Source organism: Prionailurus bengalensis, chromosome E1 (genome assembly GCF_016509475.1).
Source record: "Prionailurus bengalensis isolate Pbe53 chromosome E1, Fcat_Pben_1.1_paternal_pri, whole genome shotgun sequence".
NCBI lineage: Eukaryota > Metazoa > Chordata > Mammalia > Carnivora > Felidae > Prionailurus > Prionailurus bengalensis.
Window position 1 is genome coordinate 38,889,255 of NC_057347.1, and position 18,621 is coordinate 38,907,875.

The 18,621-nt window shown below is 44.2% G+C and overlaps 1 protein-coding gene across 5 annotated transcripts in view; it reads left to right on the top strand.

Moving 5' to 3' along the window:
* The window catches only part of WIPF2 (WAS/WASL interacting protein family member 2), a 49,528-nt gene extending 30,952 nt beyond the window's left edge, over positions 1–18,576 (top strand). For all 5 annotated transcript variants that reach the window (XM_043584364.1, XM_043584365.1, XM_043584366.1 and 2 more), the window contains 6 exons: positions 1,239–1,371; positions 2,092–2,208; positions 2,541–3,197; positions 11,574–11,783; positions 13,389–13,490; positions 13,737–18,576. In XM_043584364.1, the coding sequence (XP_043440299.1) occupies positions 1,239–1,371; positions 2,092–2,208; positions 2,541–3,197; positions 11,574–11,783; positions 13,389–13,490; positions 13,737–13,777 (1,260 nt within the window). In that variant the 3' untranslated portion in view covers positions 13,778–18,576. The remainder of the gene's footprint in view (positions 1–1,238; positions 1,372–2,091; positions 2,209–2,540; positions 3,198–11,573; positions 11,784–13,388; positions 13,491–13,736) is intronic.
* The last annotated feature ends 45 nt before the right edge of the window (positions 18,577–18,621 follow it).

An 18,621-nucleotide genomic window follows, 5' to 3' on the forward strand; every position in this document is an offset into this window, starting at 1 on the left:
CATTTAAAAATTTTGTAAGGAACATGGTATGTATGATGTGTTTCATTTTAGGTATGTGTGGGATATTCATTTGGAGATGTCCTGGAGACATTGGCACACATGGGTATGAAGCTCAGGGCCAGAAGTGGTGACGAGATAGAAAGATTAGAGATACTAGGGCTTATCAGTGGTATTGAAACCATGGGACTGGATGAGCTTGCTTGGGGAGGTTTAGATGGAGGCTGAGGATAGGGCTCTGAAATGGCATTTAAGAGGTAGGTGGAAGGTGAAGAACTCAAAAATAAATATATAGGGGGGCTCCTGAGTGGCTCAGTTGGTTAAGCGTCTTGACTTTGGCTCAGGCCATGATCTCGTGGTTCTTGAGTTCAAGCCCCGCATCAGGCTCTGTGCTGACAGCTCAGAGCCTGGAGCCTGCTTTGGATTCTGTCTCCCCCTTGCTCTCTGCCCCTCCCCCACTCATGCTCTGTCTCTCTCTCTCAAAGATAAATAAACATTAAAAAAAATTCAAAAAAGAAAAGAAAAGAAATATGTTGTTGGAAGAGCCCATAGGGAAAGTGGGAAAGGCATGGGCTTTACACAATCAGACCAGCTCTGCATTTACTAACCATGTGACATTAACTTCTCTACACCTTTACTTCCTCATTTTTGGAATAGGAATAAAATGGTCTATTTTATAACATTGTTTAGAAGATGAAGTAATAGGGAAGCAGTAAGGTCTGTTAGTTGAGATAAGATGGGCATTTTAGAGTCAGTGTCTGGGTTTGGATCTTTGCTTTCCTATGTATTGGGTGCATGGCCTCAGGGAACTATTCAACTATTCACTTTCCAAATGAGTAATGATAATAATACTTCATAAAAATATTTCAAGATTTAAATGAACTAACAGAAGTAGCATGCTTAACTTGAGGCATAGTAGGGACTCATTGTTTGCCTTGATACGTATAAAGCATCTAACATACAAGCCCAGCACACAGGTACTTGGTGTTAGTGTAGGCCTCCTTTCAGAAGCTTCTTAACAGGAAGGAGACCACACCCTTTGCAGAAGGCACAACAGGGAAAGGACTAAGAAGAATGAAAGCGAAGAATGAAAACGTGCATTGGTAATGATATTTGGCGCAGGGTCTGATTAGGTTAGAGGGGCATTAATGAAATCCAGTTTGGCTTAAGGTATTTATCCCAACCTTGTGGTGAAGGTAACTATTTAGGATGAATAGTTATATTTTCCCCTCTCCTTCCAGGCAAACACAGAGCCGCCCAAGCTGAGTAGAGATGAGCAGCGGGGTCGAGGTGCCCTATTACAGGATATCTGCAAAGGGACCAAGCTGAAGAAGGTGACCAATGTTAATGATCGGAGTGCTCCCATCCTTGAGAGTGAGTCTAAGCTTCATTTCCTAGTGAGCCACCAGGGTCCCAGGATCAAGCTGGAGACTTGGCTGGCCTGTCATTTTTATTGTTGGGCCTTGAGTGGGAGAGTTTTGTCCTTTAGGAGAGTTTTCTTTGAATATTCTTTGGCCGTCTTTGCCTCTGTTCATTTGAATATCTTAGAAGTTTCTTTTTTGACCTTTGGGAAGTGTTCTCTGGGGTAAGATTCTCTTCTACTGTAACTAGTGCTTGTTAGGGTATATCTTTGGCAGTTCTCTGAGGAGACCACTGTATTACTAAAAACCACTAAGGTGAAGCCAACGATGATTTCTATAATTGTTACAGGTGTCCATTCAGATAGGCCTCTGGAGAGTTGCTCACACCTGGGTCCCTGAGTCATTGGCCCCCTTACCATCTGGGACTTGGAGAGACACTCCTCTGAGCCTGTCTTTATCCTGGTTTTCCCTCTGCCTTTCCTAAATAAGGGAAGTTTGGCTTCTTTTTTCCTTTTGTTCTTTCTCTTTCATCACAGTGTAGAATTTTATCTCCACATGAAGCTGTGGATCTGAGAGGCCTAGCAATTTTATTTTTAATTTAAATGCAAAGGCAAAAGCAAGATTGGTTTGTTTGCAAATTAAAGCCCAAATAGAGGAGGGGTTTCTCCTCAGGATTGACTTGGTCACCAGCTTGGAGCATGTGAAGTAAAAACCCTAATGGTATGCTTTCCAGAACCCAAAGGAAGCAGTGGTGGTTATGGCTCTGGAGCAGTTGCCCTGCAGCCCAAGGGAGGTCTCTTCCAAGGGGGAGTGCCGAAGCTCCGACCTGTGGGAGCCAAGGATGGTTCAGGTATCTGAGCAGTACTTTATTAGGATATTTCCCAAGTGCATTAATTTCTAACTAGTCCCAAGTGGGCCATCTAGGGTTAAGGCATGTGGTAGAGGTGGGAGAAAGGAGAAAAGGGAGCAGGGGAGGGGTTACAGGGTAGAATAAAGCCAAAGCTGAGGGATTAAATAAAAATGTGTTCATCTTGTATCAGCAGTATTTGTTAGTGGGCCCTGAACCTGAAACCAGATTAAAACCCAGAACTATACAGGCATTTACCTGCTACCATGCAGGTTACACTAAGGAGGCTGGGTGAAGGATATACTGACCAGCATGTATGTATGTTGTATTTGTAGAGAACCTAGCTGGTAAGCCAGCCCTACAAGTCCCCAGTTCTCGAGCTGCTGCCCCAAGGCCACCGGTGTCTACAGCCAGTGGGCGCCCTCAAGATGATACAGACAGCAGCCGAGCCTCACTCCCAGAACTGCCCCGGATGCAGAGACCATCGTTACCGGACCTCTCTAGGCCTAATACCACCAGCAGTACAGGCATGAAGCACAGCAGCTCTGCCCCTCCTCCACCACCCCCGGGGCGGCGGGCCAACGCTCCCCCTACACCTCTGCCTGTGCACAGCAACAAAGCCCTAGCCTACAACAGAGAGAAACCCTTGCCGCCCACACCTGGACAAAGGCTGCACCTTGGTCGAGAGGGACCTCCTGCTCCACCCCCAGTCAAACCACCTCCTTCCCCTGTGAATATTAGAACGGGACCAAGTGGCCAGTCTCTGGCTCCTCCTCCTCCGCCTTACCGCCAGCCTCCTGGGGTCCCCAATGGACCCTCCAGTCCCACTAACGAGTCAGCCCCTGAGCTGCCCCAGAGACACAATTCTTTGCATAGGAAGACACCGGGGCCTGTCAGAGGCCTAGCGCCTCCTCCACCCACCTCAGCTTCTCCCTCGCTACAGAGTAATAGGCCACCACCCCCAGCCCGGGACCCTCCCAGTCGGGGAGCAGGTAAGTGCCTGGAAGCACCTTTTTTTTCTATTAGATGGAGAATTGAGTTAATTGTCTCATCCTTTTCTCCAAAGCTCTCCTTCAGCAATTGAAGAGAAAAAGAATTCACTTACTCATTCAATAAGTTTATTGAGTTCCTTTTTATGTGTCGGACTGTGTTGTTAGGGAAACAGCAATCGATAGAAAAGACAAAATTCCTGTTCTCTGGACAGTCAAGCAAATTAGTAAAAAAAAAAAAAAAAAAGAGAAATACAAAGCAGAGAAGGAGGGGAATAGGATCTACGGGGTGGAGGGTGGTGGTGATATTTTTATTGCAGGAGTGGGGTATGAAGTGACAGTCTGGCAAAGACCTGAAGACAATAAGCTAAGCAGTTTCTGGGAGAACAGCTATTGCAAGCATTGAGAACAGCAAATGCAAAGGCCCTGAGACTGGGGACATCAGGGAGGCCATCTTGGCAGGACTAGAATGAGTAAGGGGAAGAGCGGCAGGACATGGAGATCAGGAAGCTAGATTTCCTCGAGAGAATACTGCAAGGGTTTATCATGACTGGGATTTACTTGGAGAGATGCAGAGCCACTGGAACCATGGGAACAAAGGAGAAGCATTGCTCCAGATTTTATTTATTATTATTTTTTAATTTTTAAAATGTTTATTTATTTTTGAGAGAGACAGAGAAAGCGAGGGAGGGGCAGAGAGAAGGAGACAGAATCCCAAGGAGGCTCCGTGCAGTCAGCACAAAGCCTGATGTGGGGCTCAAACTCACAAACTGACAACATGACCTGAGCTAAAATCAAGAGTCAGGATGCTTAACCCACTGAACTACCCAGGTGCCCTGTTGCTTTTGCTTTGAAAAGGATGACAAACTCCTGTGTTGAAAACAGACTGCCTGAGGACAAAGTTGGCAAAGGAGACTCCTTCCGAGGCTGTTGCAATAGACTGGGCAGATAGGTAGGATCACAGCAGGTTTGGGGGAAGAAGACAGGTGTTCACTTCTGGACAAGTCAAGTTTGAGATCCCTGTTAGCCAAACACCAATTCATTATTTTCTCTTGGATGTCTGTCAGACTTTGAAGTTCAGGGGAGAGATCTGGGCTAGAGAAATTTGAATGATATTGAAAACCACGTGCTGGGTGAGCTCACCAGAGGAGCTGATCTAGGTAGAGAAGAGGTTGAGGCTTAAGGCCTGGGGTCCTCCTATATCACAGAGATATATAGTAGCAAGCAGAGGAAGCTGAGAAAGAGCCTCTAGTGAGGAAGAAAGAAACCCAAGAGAATGCTGGAAGGATGCCAGGATGGAGTCATCAGCTGTGTCCGGGGCTGAAAACAGAATGACATTGGTGTTAGCAACTTGGAGTCATTGGGGGTCCCGCAAACAACATGATACCCTTTAGAGTAGTTTCGGTGGAATGGTGGAGGATGAGGGTAAAAGTCTAACTGGGATGTGTTTGGGAAATCTGGAATAGGAGGAAAGGAATTGGAGATAGCAATGTAGAAATCTCAGTTTGCTTCAAGGGGAGTGGGGTGCAGATAAATGGAATGGTTGCTGGAGGAGGATGTGAGAGTGAAGGTTCGGACCCCTCCTCCCCATGGTGCAGTAGAAGCAGGGGAAATTGCTTGAGTAATGTCCTCAAGAAGGCTAAAAGGAATGGAATCTGATCCATAGGTAGGAGATTGGCCTTAGATAAGAACACCGTTCTTCCATGGTAACCAGAGGGAAGGTAGAATGCATAGGCATAGAAGCAAGTGGGTAGGTGGGTGTAATGATAGGAACATGCGCAGAGTTTCTTCTGGTTTGTTTCTAATTGGCGAAATGGAAAGCAGGGATATCTGCTGTGAACAAGGGGTGGGGGGAAGGAGAGAGAGGGCATGAGTGGCTGTCTAGGGGTGTGCTGGGATAATCAGCAACATGAAAGGCCCACTCAGGGTTAGGAGCCATACACTCAAAGTGAGATTTAGCGCAGTGTGTGTCGAGCTGTGCATTTGCAGGTGCTGAGTGGGGCAGCATGGTATTTAACCAGGGTTAGCTTTTTTAGGCACGTGTGATACTAAGGGAGAGTGGGTCAAGGAAGCTAAGGGTTTAGGTCAGGGACTGATTGTAACAGTGGACCTTCGGCCTAAATTGGGTGAGCAGGAGACTAAGGAGCTCTCGAAAAGGTAGAAGAGGTTGTGTAATCTTTTTACAAAATAGCATGACTGAAAGTAGAGTGAGGTAGATCATGAAGCTCTCTGGTGCCTTCCTAGACCCAGGAATTTTGGCTCCCATGTCCTCTTGTATCATTGGACTTTGAGCCACACCCTCCACAAATGGCTTTTGAGCTTTTATTTTATTATTATTTTTTTTAGAGAGTGCATGAGCCAGGGAGAGGGGCAGGGAGAGAGAGAATCTGAAGCAGACTCCACTTCCATCATAGAGCCCAACTTGGGGCTCGATCTCACGACCCTGGTATGACTTGAGCCAAAATCAAGAGTTGGACACTCAGCTGACTGAGCCACCCAGTTGCCCCGGCTTTTGAGCTTTTAAACAATCAGTCCTTGCTGATATAGATCATTGATGAAGAAATTAAGTGATCCAGAGGCCGTATAACCTGTGCTGCTGGTTGGTGAGTACATAGAGATTTGTACTCTAGGAGCTGGCAGTCCAGTCTAAGCTGGCATATAGTACCTGGTACGTTCCTGATTCCATGTCTCCTTGGTTTTAGCCATAAGAATCCTATTCCTAAGGTGGCCTTTGTTTCTACAAAATTTAGGTTTAAAAAGTCTTTTTAACTTAGGGACTTAAAAAAAAACTCTTTAAGTAGAGCCCATATCTACCTAACTCCATCCAGAAATAGAAGTGGGGAAAAAATGTAATTTCTGTGGGTTGAACTGAGTAATTTTAATTTATTTCTCAATTTGATTCAATTTAATTTATTTTAACTAGGCTGTATGCCTAAAGTGGGGCGTGAACTCACTACCCCGAGATCAAGAGTCACATGCTCTACTGACGTGAGGCAGCCATGTGCCCTGAACTGAATAGTTTTAAATCTCTGTACTTCTTGCTTCCCACTTCTCAGTTCTTTCTTTGGGGTTTCTTTAGAAGAATGTGAAGTTATGAGCCTTATTCTTCTGTCACTTAGCTATCACCAACTTTGAGGCCTGGTGGAGGCCTCAGCAAGCTTTCCTTTTTTTTTTTCCCCTTTCAAATTTTAATTTATTTGTTTATTTTGAGAGAGAGGGAGGGAACATGAGTGGGAGAGGGGCAGAGAGAGAGAGAGAGAGAGAGAGAGAGAGAGAATCCGAAGCAGGCTCCCCACTGTCAGAGCAGAGCCTGATGTGGGGCAAATAAATAAACATCTAAAAAATAAATTGGGGGAGGTGCCTGGGTGGCTCAGTTAGTTAAGTATCCAACTTCTGCTCAGGTCATGGTCCCGTGGTTCATGGGTTTGAGCCCTGCATTGGGCTCTGTGCTGACAGCTCAGAGCCTGGAGCCTGCTTCGGATTCTGTTTCCCTTTCTCTGCCCCTCCCCCGCTCACTCTTGCACTCTCTCTCCTCTCTCTCAAAAGTAAACAAACATTAAAAAAAAACTTTCATATAAAAAATAAATAGGGGTGTCTAGGTGGTTCAGTTGGCTCAGGTCATGATCTTGCAGTTTGTAAGTTCCAGCCCTGCTCCAGGTGAGCTTGAGCCCCACTTCAGGTGAGCCCCACTTCTCTCTCTCTCTCTCTCTCTCCCCCTCTCCCTCTCCCTCTCCCTCTCCCCCTCCCTCCCTCCCCCTTCTCTCTGCTCCTTGCTCACTTGCGCCCCCCCATAAATAAATTAAATAAATTCAAGTTAATTAATAGTGTAATATTGGTTTCAGGAGTAGAATTTAGTGATTGGTCACTGACATATAACATCAAGTGCTTAACACCCATTTAGCCCATCCCCCACCCACCTTCCTCTATCAACCCTCAGTGTGTTCTCTATCATTAAGAGTCCGTTAGGAGGGTGCCTGGGTGGCTCAGTTGGTTAAGCATCCAAATTCAGCGCAGGTCATGATCATCTTACAGTTTGTGGGTTTGAGCCCTGCATTGGGCTGTGTGTGGACAGTCAGAGCCTGGAGCCTGCTTCGGATTCTGTGTCTTCTTCTCTCTGTGTCTTCCCCAGCTCATGCTCTGTGTCTCTCTCTCAAAAATAAAGAAAACATTTTAAAAAGTTTTTAATAAAAAAGAATAATTTAAAAAGTCTGTTATGTTTTGTTTCCCTCTTCCCCCCCTTCCCATATGTTCATCTGTGTTGTTTCACATGAGTGAAATCATACGTTATTTGTCTTTCTCTGAATGACTTATTTGGTTTAACATAATACACTCTAGCTCCAGCCACATTGTTGCAAATGTCAAGATTTCGTTCCTTTTGATGGCTGAGTAATATTCCTGTGTGCATGTGCGCGTCTGTGTGTGTGTGTGTGTGTGTGTGTACACACATCTTCTCCATTCATCAGTTGCTGGACACTTGGGCTGCTTCCATATCTTGGCTATAGTGAATAATGCTGCTGTAAACATTGGGTGCATGTATCCCTCTTTGAATTTGTATTCCTTGGGCAAATACCTAGTAGTGTGATTTTTATAGGGTAATTCAATTTTTAACTTTTGGGGGAAACTCCACACTTTTTTTCAGAGTGGCTGCACCAGTTTGCAGTGCCACCAACAGTGTAAGAGGGTTCCCCTTTTTCTGCATCCTCGCCAACATATGTTGTTTCCTTTGGTGTTAATTTTAGCTATTCTGACAGGTGTGAGGTAGTATCATTGTGTTTTTGATTTGTATTTCCCTGATGATGAGTGATGTTGACTCTCTTTTCATGTGACTGTTAGCCATCTGAATGTCTTCTTTGGAAAAATGTGTATTCATGTCTTCTGCCTGTATCTTAACTGGATTGTTTTTTGCGTGTTGAGTTTAAGTTCAACACTTATTTTGGATAGTTTATTTTTCAACACTATTTTGGATTATAACCCTTTATCAGATATGTCATTTGTAAATACCTTCTCCCATTCCATAGGCTGCCTTTTAGTTTTGTTTATTGTTCCTTCTCTCTGCAGAAGCTTTTTATCTTGATGAGGTCCCAGTAGTTCATTTTTGCTTTTGTTTACCTTGCCCCCGGCAACTTGTCTAGGAAAAAGTTGCTCCAGCCAAGGTCAAAGAGGTTGCTGCCTATGTTCTTCTCTAGGATTTTGATGGTTTCCTGTCTCACATTTAGGTCTTTCATCCATTTTGAATTTATTTTTGTGTGTGGTGAAAGAAAGTGGTCCAGTTTCATTCTTCTGCATGTCAGTAACCAGAGCAACAGTTCTTAGAGTGATAATACTGAGAAAAAATTGAGGTATCTTAATCAGAGATCATGTCAGTATTGGCTCTCTTTGTTGTGTGACATTGGGCAGATCGCTCTGATTCTCTGGGTTTGTTTCCTCTTGTGTTCACAGTACCTTCAGAGGTGGTTGTAAATAAAAGTATGTATGAAAGTGCTTTGTAAACAGTAGTATGCTGATAACTGTTAGTGGTTTTCCGCAAGGATTTCCAGGTAGTTCATGGGTATATCTCTATTACTCAATCATATTATGACAGTATTATATGATAATGTAGTTTTGTTTCTATATGAATTATTTACATTTAAAAAAGCATGGAGTCTTTTGTCTTCCCAGAGTGCTCAAGGATCAAAAATTGCCACGTGTTGGTCTGTAGAGTTTCTGAATTTTTTCTTTGCAGAGTAAAATACTATTTTTAAGGGATTTTTTTTTTCTTTTAAGAATCAATACTACCCTTCCCTCAAAATTAGGTTTATCTTGGTCTACAAAATGGTGATCTCCCACCGCAGGGTTTCTTTTACAAACTACTTCTTTCTTAGGGTCCTTGGGTCCCAGCTCTGTCACTTGAAACAGTCTTAAAATTGGATATGACAAAGAGCCCAGAAACTTATTGGAGATGGCAGAACCTGGTTGGGATGCCTGGTCCCTCAGGGAGGGTGCCAAAGGAGCAAGCAGGCTGCTCTTGGTCCTGCTCTATTTGGCCAGTCTGGGTTGGCTATAATCACTGCCACCTGCCCAGTGTCTAGCTGGTGTCCTTTTGAGCCTGGCTAATGTTGCCTGTCTTACACTTCCTGGCACTGCCCTAGAGTAGAAACAGACTCTTAGGGCCCTGAGAAATCTGGGTTTTAGAGAAATATTTTGAGGGTGACCTGAAAGGGCTTTGGTTTGGGCAGATTTGAAATGCAGATAAGGTTCAGAGATCTGCTGCTAGGTGCTATTAAGGAGATTTCTCTTTTATTATTGCCTCTAATAGCCCCTGTCATACTTAAACCTTGAAAAGAGGGAGACATTCAGAGCGTATTTTAGGAGAATTGCAAACCAACATTTACTGGGCCTACAGTGCTGGACCCTTTGTCTACATACATCATCCCATTACTGTTTTATGCTTAGCTGTGGTCACTCTACAGAAATTCTGACAGTAATTTAGAAGGAATAAATTGAAGATACACTCTTGGGGTACCTAGCTGGCTCACTCAGTAGAGCATGTGACTCCAAGGGTCATGAGTTCAAGCCCCACATTGGGCATAGAGTTTACTTAAAAAAAAAAAAAAAAGATACACTCTTTCTCACTAAACTAGTGTTAAGCTGAGTTGTCTCTCCATGTATTATTTAGGTAACAGCTATTTATTGGATATGGCATTGGTGCCAAAAGACACACTTCCATCTCAGTGGGTTACAAATTTTGGGGGGAGATAAAATACATAGTACTTGGTGGTAGTTATGAAAAGCAGAGTGGGCACAGTGGAAAGAGCAGATGTGTGCTGAGTCTGTTAGATCTATGGCCTCAGACAAACAGGCTGAGTCCCAGTTTCCTCATTTGTGAAATGGGGATAATACCACATAATTTGCAGGAGAGACTGAAGAGTTTTTAAAGATTTAATGCATATAAAGTGCTCAGGACAGTGCCTGGAATATAATGGAAATGAAATAAATGGTAGCTACTATTTTTGCTAGTTAATGAAAAGAATAGAATAATATAACATAAACACCTTAGAACCTATTCCAGTGATGTTGACATGTCTTCAGACGTGTTTTTTATGTTCTACTTAGTGGCACATTTTTGTCTTTTAAGAGTGAATTTGATTTTTGAAAAGACGTAAGTATGAATATTTTTATTGGTAGTGGTACGACCTCAGAAATGAGATATGAACATCATATAATATTTATGGATGTGTCTGATTAGAAACTGGGTTTGGAGGCAATTCCCAAAGAGGCATTCCCAATTTTTTGAGCAATTAGATTATCATTGGAGATATGTAACTTCTGCAGATGAACACACTACACATATTTTGAGAATCACTCATTTTAGTATGTACTACTAAGTGTTAGAATAAATGACAGAGCCTATAAATGCTGTGGGAGAACAAAGAAGAGGGGATTAGAATAGAGTGCATTGCTTTGGGAAAGCCTGTAGAAGATAGGGCTTGAGTTGAACCTTAAAGGAGAGGTAGGGTTTGGCAGTAAGGGAAGAGGGATGGTATTTCCGAGTCTTTTGGGCCAGTCACAAGAGCAAAGCGTATGTAGTTTGGTTTAGTCAGCAAATGTTGATTGCCTACCTAACTGTGTGCTGTATGTACATTTGGCTGAGCTTGGGAACTCAGATGAATGGACAACTGCTCTGACTTAGTGTCCTGGGGAAGAGGCACATAAAATGAACAACTATAATACAATATAGTAGTGTAGTAGAGAGGTACAGAGGCAACAGTGTGAATGTGGAAGAGGGGCACCCAACCCAGCCTTAGGAATCAAGCAAGGAAGAGGAGATGGTGAGATCAGGCTGACTGCTGTGCTAAGTTACTGTGTAAGAAAGGAAGAAGATGGGATGAGACTCAGCTGGGGTTGAAGCTAAGGATTTGAAACTTCATGATACAGGAAATGCAAAGTCCTTGGAAAAGTTTGAGCAAGTATTTGGGGACATTAGTGAGTTGGTATGCAGAATAGATTGGCATGATAAGAGATGAGAAGCAAGGAGGACATTTGGGAAACTTTTTGCAATAAAACAGGCTAAATACGAGAAATCTTTGAATTAGAAATGTGGAGGAAGGCGTGGAAAGGCAGGGAAAAGAACACGAATAGGCAGAGTTCTTGGCTGACTCGTCACAGGAAATGAAAAAGGTCACACATTCATTCTGAACTTTGGGATCTGATAGAATGTTGCTGCTGTTAAATAGGGGTGACAGGAGGGTGAGTATGATACTTGATATGCTGCCCAGGTGCTCACAGAGCCTGGCTCTTTGGGAAGGCACCAAGACATTTAGTGTGTGTCTCTTAACCTCCCCCCCCCTCCTCCTCACCATCTCTGCATCGCAGTCTAACTGCTTTGGATTTTCATTGCAGCTCCTCTACCCCCACCACCCATGATCCGAAATGGTGCCAGGGATGCTCCCCCTCCCCCACCACCATACCGAATGCATGGGTCAGAACCCCTGAGCCGAGGAAAGCCCCCACCTCCTCCCTCAAGGACGCCAGCTGGACCACCCCCTCCTCCTCCACCACCCCTGAGGAATGGCCACAGAGATTCTATTACCACTGTCCGATCTTTCTTGGGTGAGTAGCAAGCTGTTTTAGTCTCACAGTTCCTGTGGTGACTTCACTAATTCCAGTGGCCACTCTAGAATGGGAATGGTCACTGGGTACCCTTTGTTGACAGCAGTTCTTCTCCTAACTTCCTCTCGGATTTCTGGGCCTTTGCAAATTGACATGCCTTTCCTTTTGCAAATTCTAGGCATGATTGCTTTGGAAGAGATTGAAGTAAAATCAGTAGGTGTTGTGTTAATAACTCCAAAGCCACTCTCTTGCTCCCCAAGGATCATTTGTGATTAACTTTTAGGTCAGAGACTTTATCCTCTTCAGGATTATTCAGGCAGGAATTATGTATCTTCCTAGGAAGGAGAGGGCCTTTCTGGACCTTTAGAAAACAAACAAAACACACCACTGTACACCACATTAATCTAATAATACAAAGCCACTGCCTAGCTGTGTTACTTTGAGGAAGCCATTTCATTTCTCTGGGCCCCGCTTCCCTCATCTATGAAATGAGGGGGTTGAGATCAGGAGTGTATCATATTTAACTTTTCAAGGTTAAAAATGAGTCTTAGGCCCCACCTAAGAGGTTCTAATTCATTAGATTTAGAATGGAGCCCCAAGCAAAGGTTGTCCATAGGGTTTTTTCAGACCCTCTGTTGAGGACCCCTGGAAAGATCTATACAGCCCCATTCGACCCTAACACTCTACATTCTTTAATGGTTAACTCTTACCCGCTCCCGCTCTAGTCTGTTCCTAATAGGTGGACCAGGGTTTTTGGAATGTGAGTGAGTCACGCCCATAGAAAATTTGAGCCGCCTTGTAGAAGGGCCATGGAAAGTGGGAGTGGGGGCCATGAGAGGGCTCTCCCAACTGTGTCGTAGAATTTAAATGAGTGTAATTTGGACCAGAGGGGAATTACCTGGTCAGATCTCTCAGTAGCTCGTGAGAAAAATTCCCGTTTTAGGCTAATGTCTACCAATCTGTAGATTCAGTTCAGTTGGTTTCCCATGGTGACAGTCTCTAAGATGACTGAAACAGAACTGTATTTCTTTCTCTTCCCATGCAAACAGCTGGGCTCCTTTCATGTTAAGTGTGTGGTTTTTGGTGGAAAGATTTGAAGAACCAATTCAAAGATTGATTCCTTTTCATTAGAAAGAGCCTTTCATTAGAAAGATTCTTTTCAGGGGCGCCTGGGTGGCGCAGTCGGTTAAGCGTCCGACTTCAGCCAGGTCACGATCTCGCGGTCTGTGAGTTCGAGCCCCGCGTCGGGCTCTGGGCTGATGGCTCGGAGCCTGGAGCCTGTTTCCGATTCTGTGTCTCCCTCTCTCTCTGCCCCTCCCCAGTTCATGCTCTGTCTCTCTCTGTCCCAAAAATAAAAATAAACGTTGAAAAAAAAAAGAAAGATTCTTTTCATTAGAAAAGAGCCTTTAAGCACAGCCTTTGCATATGAGGTGCCTAGAAAGATGCTCTTGCTGGCCTCCAGAACCTTGGTTTAGTGGGCCAGGCGGGCCCCTCATCGTCCATCAGAATGCATGGGAAATTAGCAAGGGGAGGGTCAGAAGTGGTACAGAGTATGTGGGAGCACATGAAAGAGTGATAGGAATTAATTTTTTGTTCTTTTCCCAGATGATTTTGAGTCAAAGTATTCTTTCCATCCAGTAGAAGACTTTCCTGCTCCAGAAGAATATAAACACTTTCAAAGAATATATCCCAGCAAAACAAACCGAGGTGAGAAGAGCAGCCATGAAAGTTTTTCCATAATTCCATTGAATGTAGAATTGGTGTGTTTTTCTTAGGTTAAAATTTGCTCCTCCTCATCAGTGTTTTCTTAAGAAAACAAAGATAACAACAAAACCAATCCCTAAATTTTAAAGGTTAGCTTTAAGAGCCTGTCTCTTATTTCAGGAATGTTTGGGTTATTCAGGGTCTGCTGGTTGACCTTCTGTATGTGGTTTTCATTTTTATATTTTTCAGCTGCCCGTGGAGCCCCACCTCTGCCACCCATTCTCAGGTGAAGCCTGGCTTGGTCCTGTTCCTCAGGATAAGGATGGACCCTCTCCTGTGCTCAGATGGTCCTTTCCATTCCCCTGAAACCTGCATGAGAGCTCCTGACGTGTTTCTCCAGTGCAACCCACCTCTAGACACCAAGCGTCCTCCCCACTCACCTCCATCTATGCATCTCGTCTCTAGACTCGGTGATTGGACTCTTTATATTGACAGGAGGGTCTCAAACCCTGCATCCATCCCTCCTCTTGCAAGCCCTGCTAGCCAGATGAGGAAAAAGCTTCCATGTCTCCTGCTTTCCTTTTGGGGAAAGGTGCCTTGTTGTGATGAATGAACTCATTGTTGGAGCAGGGTGGAGAATGGTACTCCTACCTTCTCCTACCCACAGTGGGAGAAGCTTGGCGAGTATATTCTATTTCATCATTCAGGAGGCTGGCATGGCCAGGACTTCTGGGGGGTGGGCATTTTTAGTGAAACAGGAAAGGAATTTGCAGAAAAGTGATCTGTTTTAAAGGTCATGTTTGAAAAAAGGGCAAAGAAACGGTTCTGCTTTCTTTTTAGGGGTATTTTGGTTTTGTTTTCACCCCACCCCATGCCACCACCCCAGGGAGAAGTTGGATATTACAAATACTAAATACTAATCAGTTGAACTAAACATCTAATAAGAAGAGAGGGTGAAATAAACTGGGGATCCTTTTAGAGCTAGTCAGTTTCTGTGCAGCAAAGGGACCAGGAGCCATTTGCATCCTCTGGGAATCCCTGCCCATTTCCTCAGGGTGCTGAGGCTGAGGGATGTTTTTCCTCTCTGCACTGCCCACTCCCTCAAGAGAAAAGTCCCATTTTTTCGTTCATTACAGATTCACCTACTCCAAAAACCTGCAATGGGAGATGGGAAGATAAGGCCTTGGCCTTGACACCTGGCCCTTTTAGTCCTGCTCAGAAACTTCAGCCCCTCATGGGTGCTCCAGGATGACAAGGGAAGGGTGAAGCACCTCATGGAAGGGATCAGCTCTGTGGACTTCGAAGGACTTTAAGGCCAACTTATTCCAAAGTTCACAGCCCATCTGGCTGAGTATGTTCTTTCTGTTCCTTTCTCCACCACTCTTGCCTTCCCAAGACTGAAGGGGTTATACAACCAAATAGAGAAGGGTGAGGAAGCTTATGGGGATAGTCAAAGATTCCTCTGTGCCAAGAAGCACAAAGACTTTGGTGAGGTGTGCTTCAGTCCAATTGATCTTCCTTGGCAGTCAGCAATATGTTTCTTTGTCTTCCAGTCCTGGTTAAAGGGGACAGAGGAAATGGGTCCCAATCTAGGTAGGAACTGAGCTTGGATGGTGCGACAGGGACTTCACCATTCTCCAGCAGCAGGATGGGGCTCCTGGGTTCTACACATGGGTTGGTTTGGTTTGCTACAGCTCTTGCCAAGTGCAGAGACTGCTCAAAGCTTGGAGTTAGAGCAGGAGAGCCAGGGCTATTCCTTGAAATGGATGGGGAGAGTCAATTAAAAATGATCACCAGGTACATCAACAGGCTTAACCTGCCTTAGGGACCTCTCTAATCTGTTAGATCACAGACTAAGGATCTGTGCCTGGTGCCCAGTGAAACCCAAGTCTGGGATTCCCAGTGCTAGATGGGAGAGCTCTCAACTTGGGTTATTTGTATGGGGTCTGCTATCCTCTGCCATCCCCTGGACTACATTGGCCCTTGGGACAAACCATGGTGAGGTCTGTCACCAAACTTTTCTAATCATTCTCTTTATTGTTTTTATTTTCAAATCTGTTAGCAGTTACCTCCCAGCAGTATATCCCTAGCATCCTGAAGCCAGGATAGCTGAGACAGGGCACTAGTGGAGGGAAAAAGAGTTACAAGAGTTAATTCTGCAGCAGAGTTCCAGGGAGATGCTGACCAGTTACTGAACTTGGACTGTGAAGTCTTCCCATTTGTTTTTGAAATGGGAGTTGATGCCTTTTGTACAATGTTATCAAAGTATATCTTTTTTTTCCCTCCTTTACTCAAACATAGAGCATCAAAATGAGTATCACAAGTAAAAGCCAAACCCCAGCTTTTCATTGGGGCTGATAATCTTCCTCCTCTGTGACCTGCTGTCCCTCATATTCCCCAGCATTTGGGCTGTGTCACATGGGTATTGATTGTATTCTCATTTTCTTGGCCTCATGAAAAAAGGCCTGGGCCTAGATCTAATCAGAGGGATTTTCTTCTTGAGAGCATGTTGATGGCACAGTACCTATTTAAATGTCTTTTGCCTTATACGTTATTTGGTCCCTCTGTTAATAACAGATTTATTGTCATGTATATTTACTATTGAAGAATGGGAATGTGATCCTCATAGTTATTGATCTATTTTATATGTTGTAAAAAGCTTGTAAAATAGATTTAAGGTGGGCTGGCTGCAAGAGCACTAAAACTTCTCACCTTTTAAACTGCTCTTTTTATCTGCTTGTGGGAATTTTGTCTCTTCAGTGGAAGATTGGGTGGTCTCATGTTGAGACTATTGCCCAGTCCCATTAACCCCCTTATTCCCTCCCAGAAGGAAGAGACATTGCCTAACTAAGCATCAGGAATCGGTGTTAAAAGCCCTTGTGCGGGTTTGGTTTTATGATGTTTTTCTCTAGTGGGAAAAACTTAATTGTTTCTTTCCACCCTTTCTGGGAAGCAGAGCAGTGGCTTCCAGGTTTTTAAATGAGCTAGATGCCCCTCTTCCCTCTTTTTTGGTCACCAGACCTGGATCGAATCACTTTGATATTCCGGGTATGGTTTTTTTCTGTTGTGGGGATTTCCTCCAGCTGCAGAACCCTATCATCCTCACAGCCTGGGCTCCCAGAGTGTGGGTTTAGGGCTACCCCACCTGATGGATGTGAGGCTGCTGTCTCCAGAAATGCATCCCAGCACTCCTAACTGGCAAACGCAAGGAGACTAGCCGCTGGCCATTGCACTGGGGGCTTCCCTCCCCCGACAGCTTCCCAACTTGAAGCCCAGATTTACCTCCAGGGAGAGGTGAGAAAAAATTGTAAATAGACTTGCTACAGAGCAACTCAGGGTTGGGGTGTGTTTTAATTCTCCTGATCACTTGAAATAATCTGTAGGCTGAGTGCTTATGGGAGTGGGGGAGAAATGTGACTCCAGGGTCCTTCCCTTCCGCAAAGCTCTGGGGGTGGAGTACAGGGCATCTGAGGCCCTTTGATGGCACTACACTGAGCTGTCTGTCCTTCTGGAAACCCAACCTACGATCAACTGCAAATCCAATTCTTCACATTCCAGTTGTAGCCTTTCTTTCCCTACTGAATCTCAGTCCCTGGCCATGTGGTCAAGGTGGCTTTCTGTAAGACACCCTGATTTAGGGAATGGAAGGCATTACAAGTCTGCCTTCAAGACTCATCTCTTAAAAGCAAAATGTAACAAAATTACAGCCACCTTCAAGATACATACAAAAAGAAGGATAACTTTAACTGAAGGAAGGATTTGGTTCCATTCAACTCCACGGTCATTGTGCCTTTACTTGTGTTAGAGTTCTCTGCTTTCTTCCTCTCTCCCTTTGAAGCAATTAAAATCTTCCTTGATAACTGCTGTTTCCTTCTTTCTACTCTTGTTTCTAACAGCTTAGTGGGTTTCCTCTAATTGTCTTAAATCTCATTCCACTGGTGGCAGAGGGGCCAAGCCTTCTTTTCTCATGTCTAACCTTTGTCCTTTCCCACGGGGACCAGTGTGAAAGTCATAGTCAACACTGAATAAAAGACTAGAGTGACATGTGTGGCGTGCGTGAGTGTGTGTGTCTGTCCATCTTTGCGTGTGGGTCAGTTTATTTTCTTTTTAAAAAATAATTTATTGTATGACTTATTTTGGAGTTCTACTCCAATTACAGTGCTCCCTCACCCAGTTAGCAGTGATTTTGCCCCCTCCCTCCCCACAATGTATAGTCTGGTCTCAGGTTGGATTCTTTGGTACATTTCTTTCTTCTGGATGCCGTGCAGTTTAATTAAACCTTGCTAAAAACAAAAACAAAAACCTGAAAACTGTGTACTCTTGTCTGGAACGCCGCCTCAAGTGGTGGCATAGAGAGGGGAGAAAATCCGTTGCCTCCAGTGAGTGTAGTGGTTTGACTAGGACCTCTGAGAAGGTAGATGCACTGACTTGGGCGGAAGCATCTGGTAGCTGGAGGGGTTTTCCCTCCTCCCCTCCTGCTGTTTTGAATACCACAGTTCATTAGCCATGCTCACCTGGGTGATTCTGATAGATTTGGTCATCAATGTTTGCCACCTACCTGATTTCAGGGGACCCAGGAGATGCTCTGGCCTTGTCCTCTCCTTCTATCTCTTAAGCTTCTTTCTACCTGTGTTGCATGGCAGTCTCAGACTGAGGTATGGAAGAAAAGGTGGGGGCAGAGTAGACAGACTATGCGTGTCTCTTTTTATTGGTTTTTTTTTTTTCCCTTTCCTGCTTTTTGCATTGAAATCTTAGCTGGCTTTCTTGAACTTTGACTTGGGGTGTAAAAACTGAACCAGACATTCTCTGCTTACTGTGGTCAGCTGACATAATCACCACCAAGAGTTAATGAGCTTACCTTGCACTTTTCATCACTAGGAAAGGTCTTGAAATTATTTCCCATACTGATTCATTATGGGTGTGTGTATGAATCACTTTCACATAATTTTAGATATGAAAACATGTGAGAGGGAGGGGGGAAAGGCCTCCTTTCATTTTCATCCATACTTAACAGATTGGCTGAATCCCTGATTATTTGACCCATCATTGTTATTAATATGATTAATAAACTACCTATTTATTGATTTAATTGTTCCTCCTGTGACTTTAAATAGCCCTCAAATAGATTTTGTGT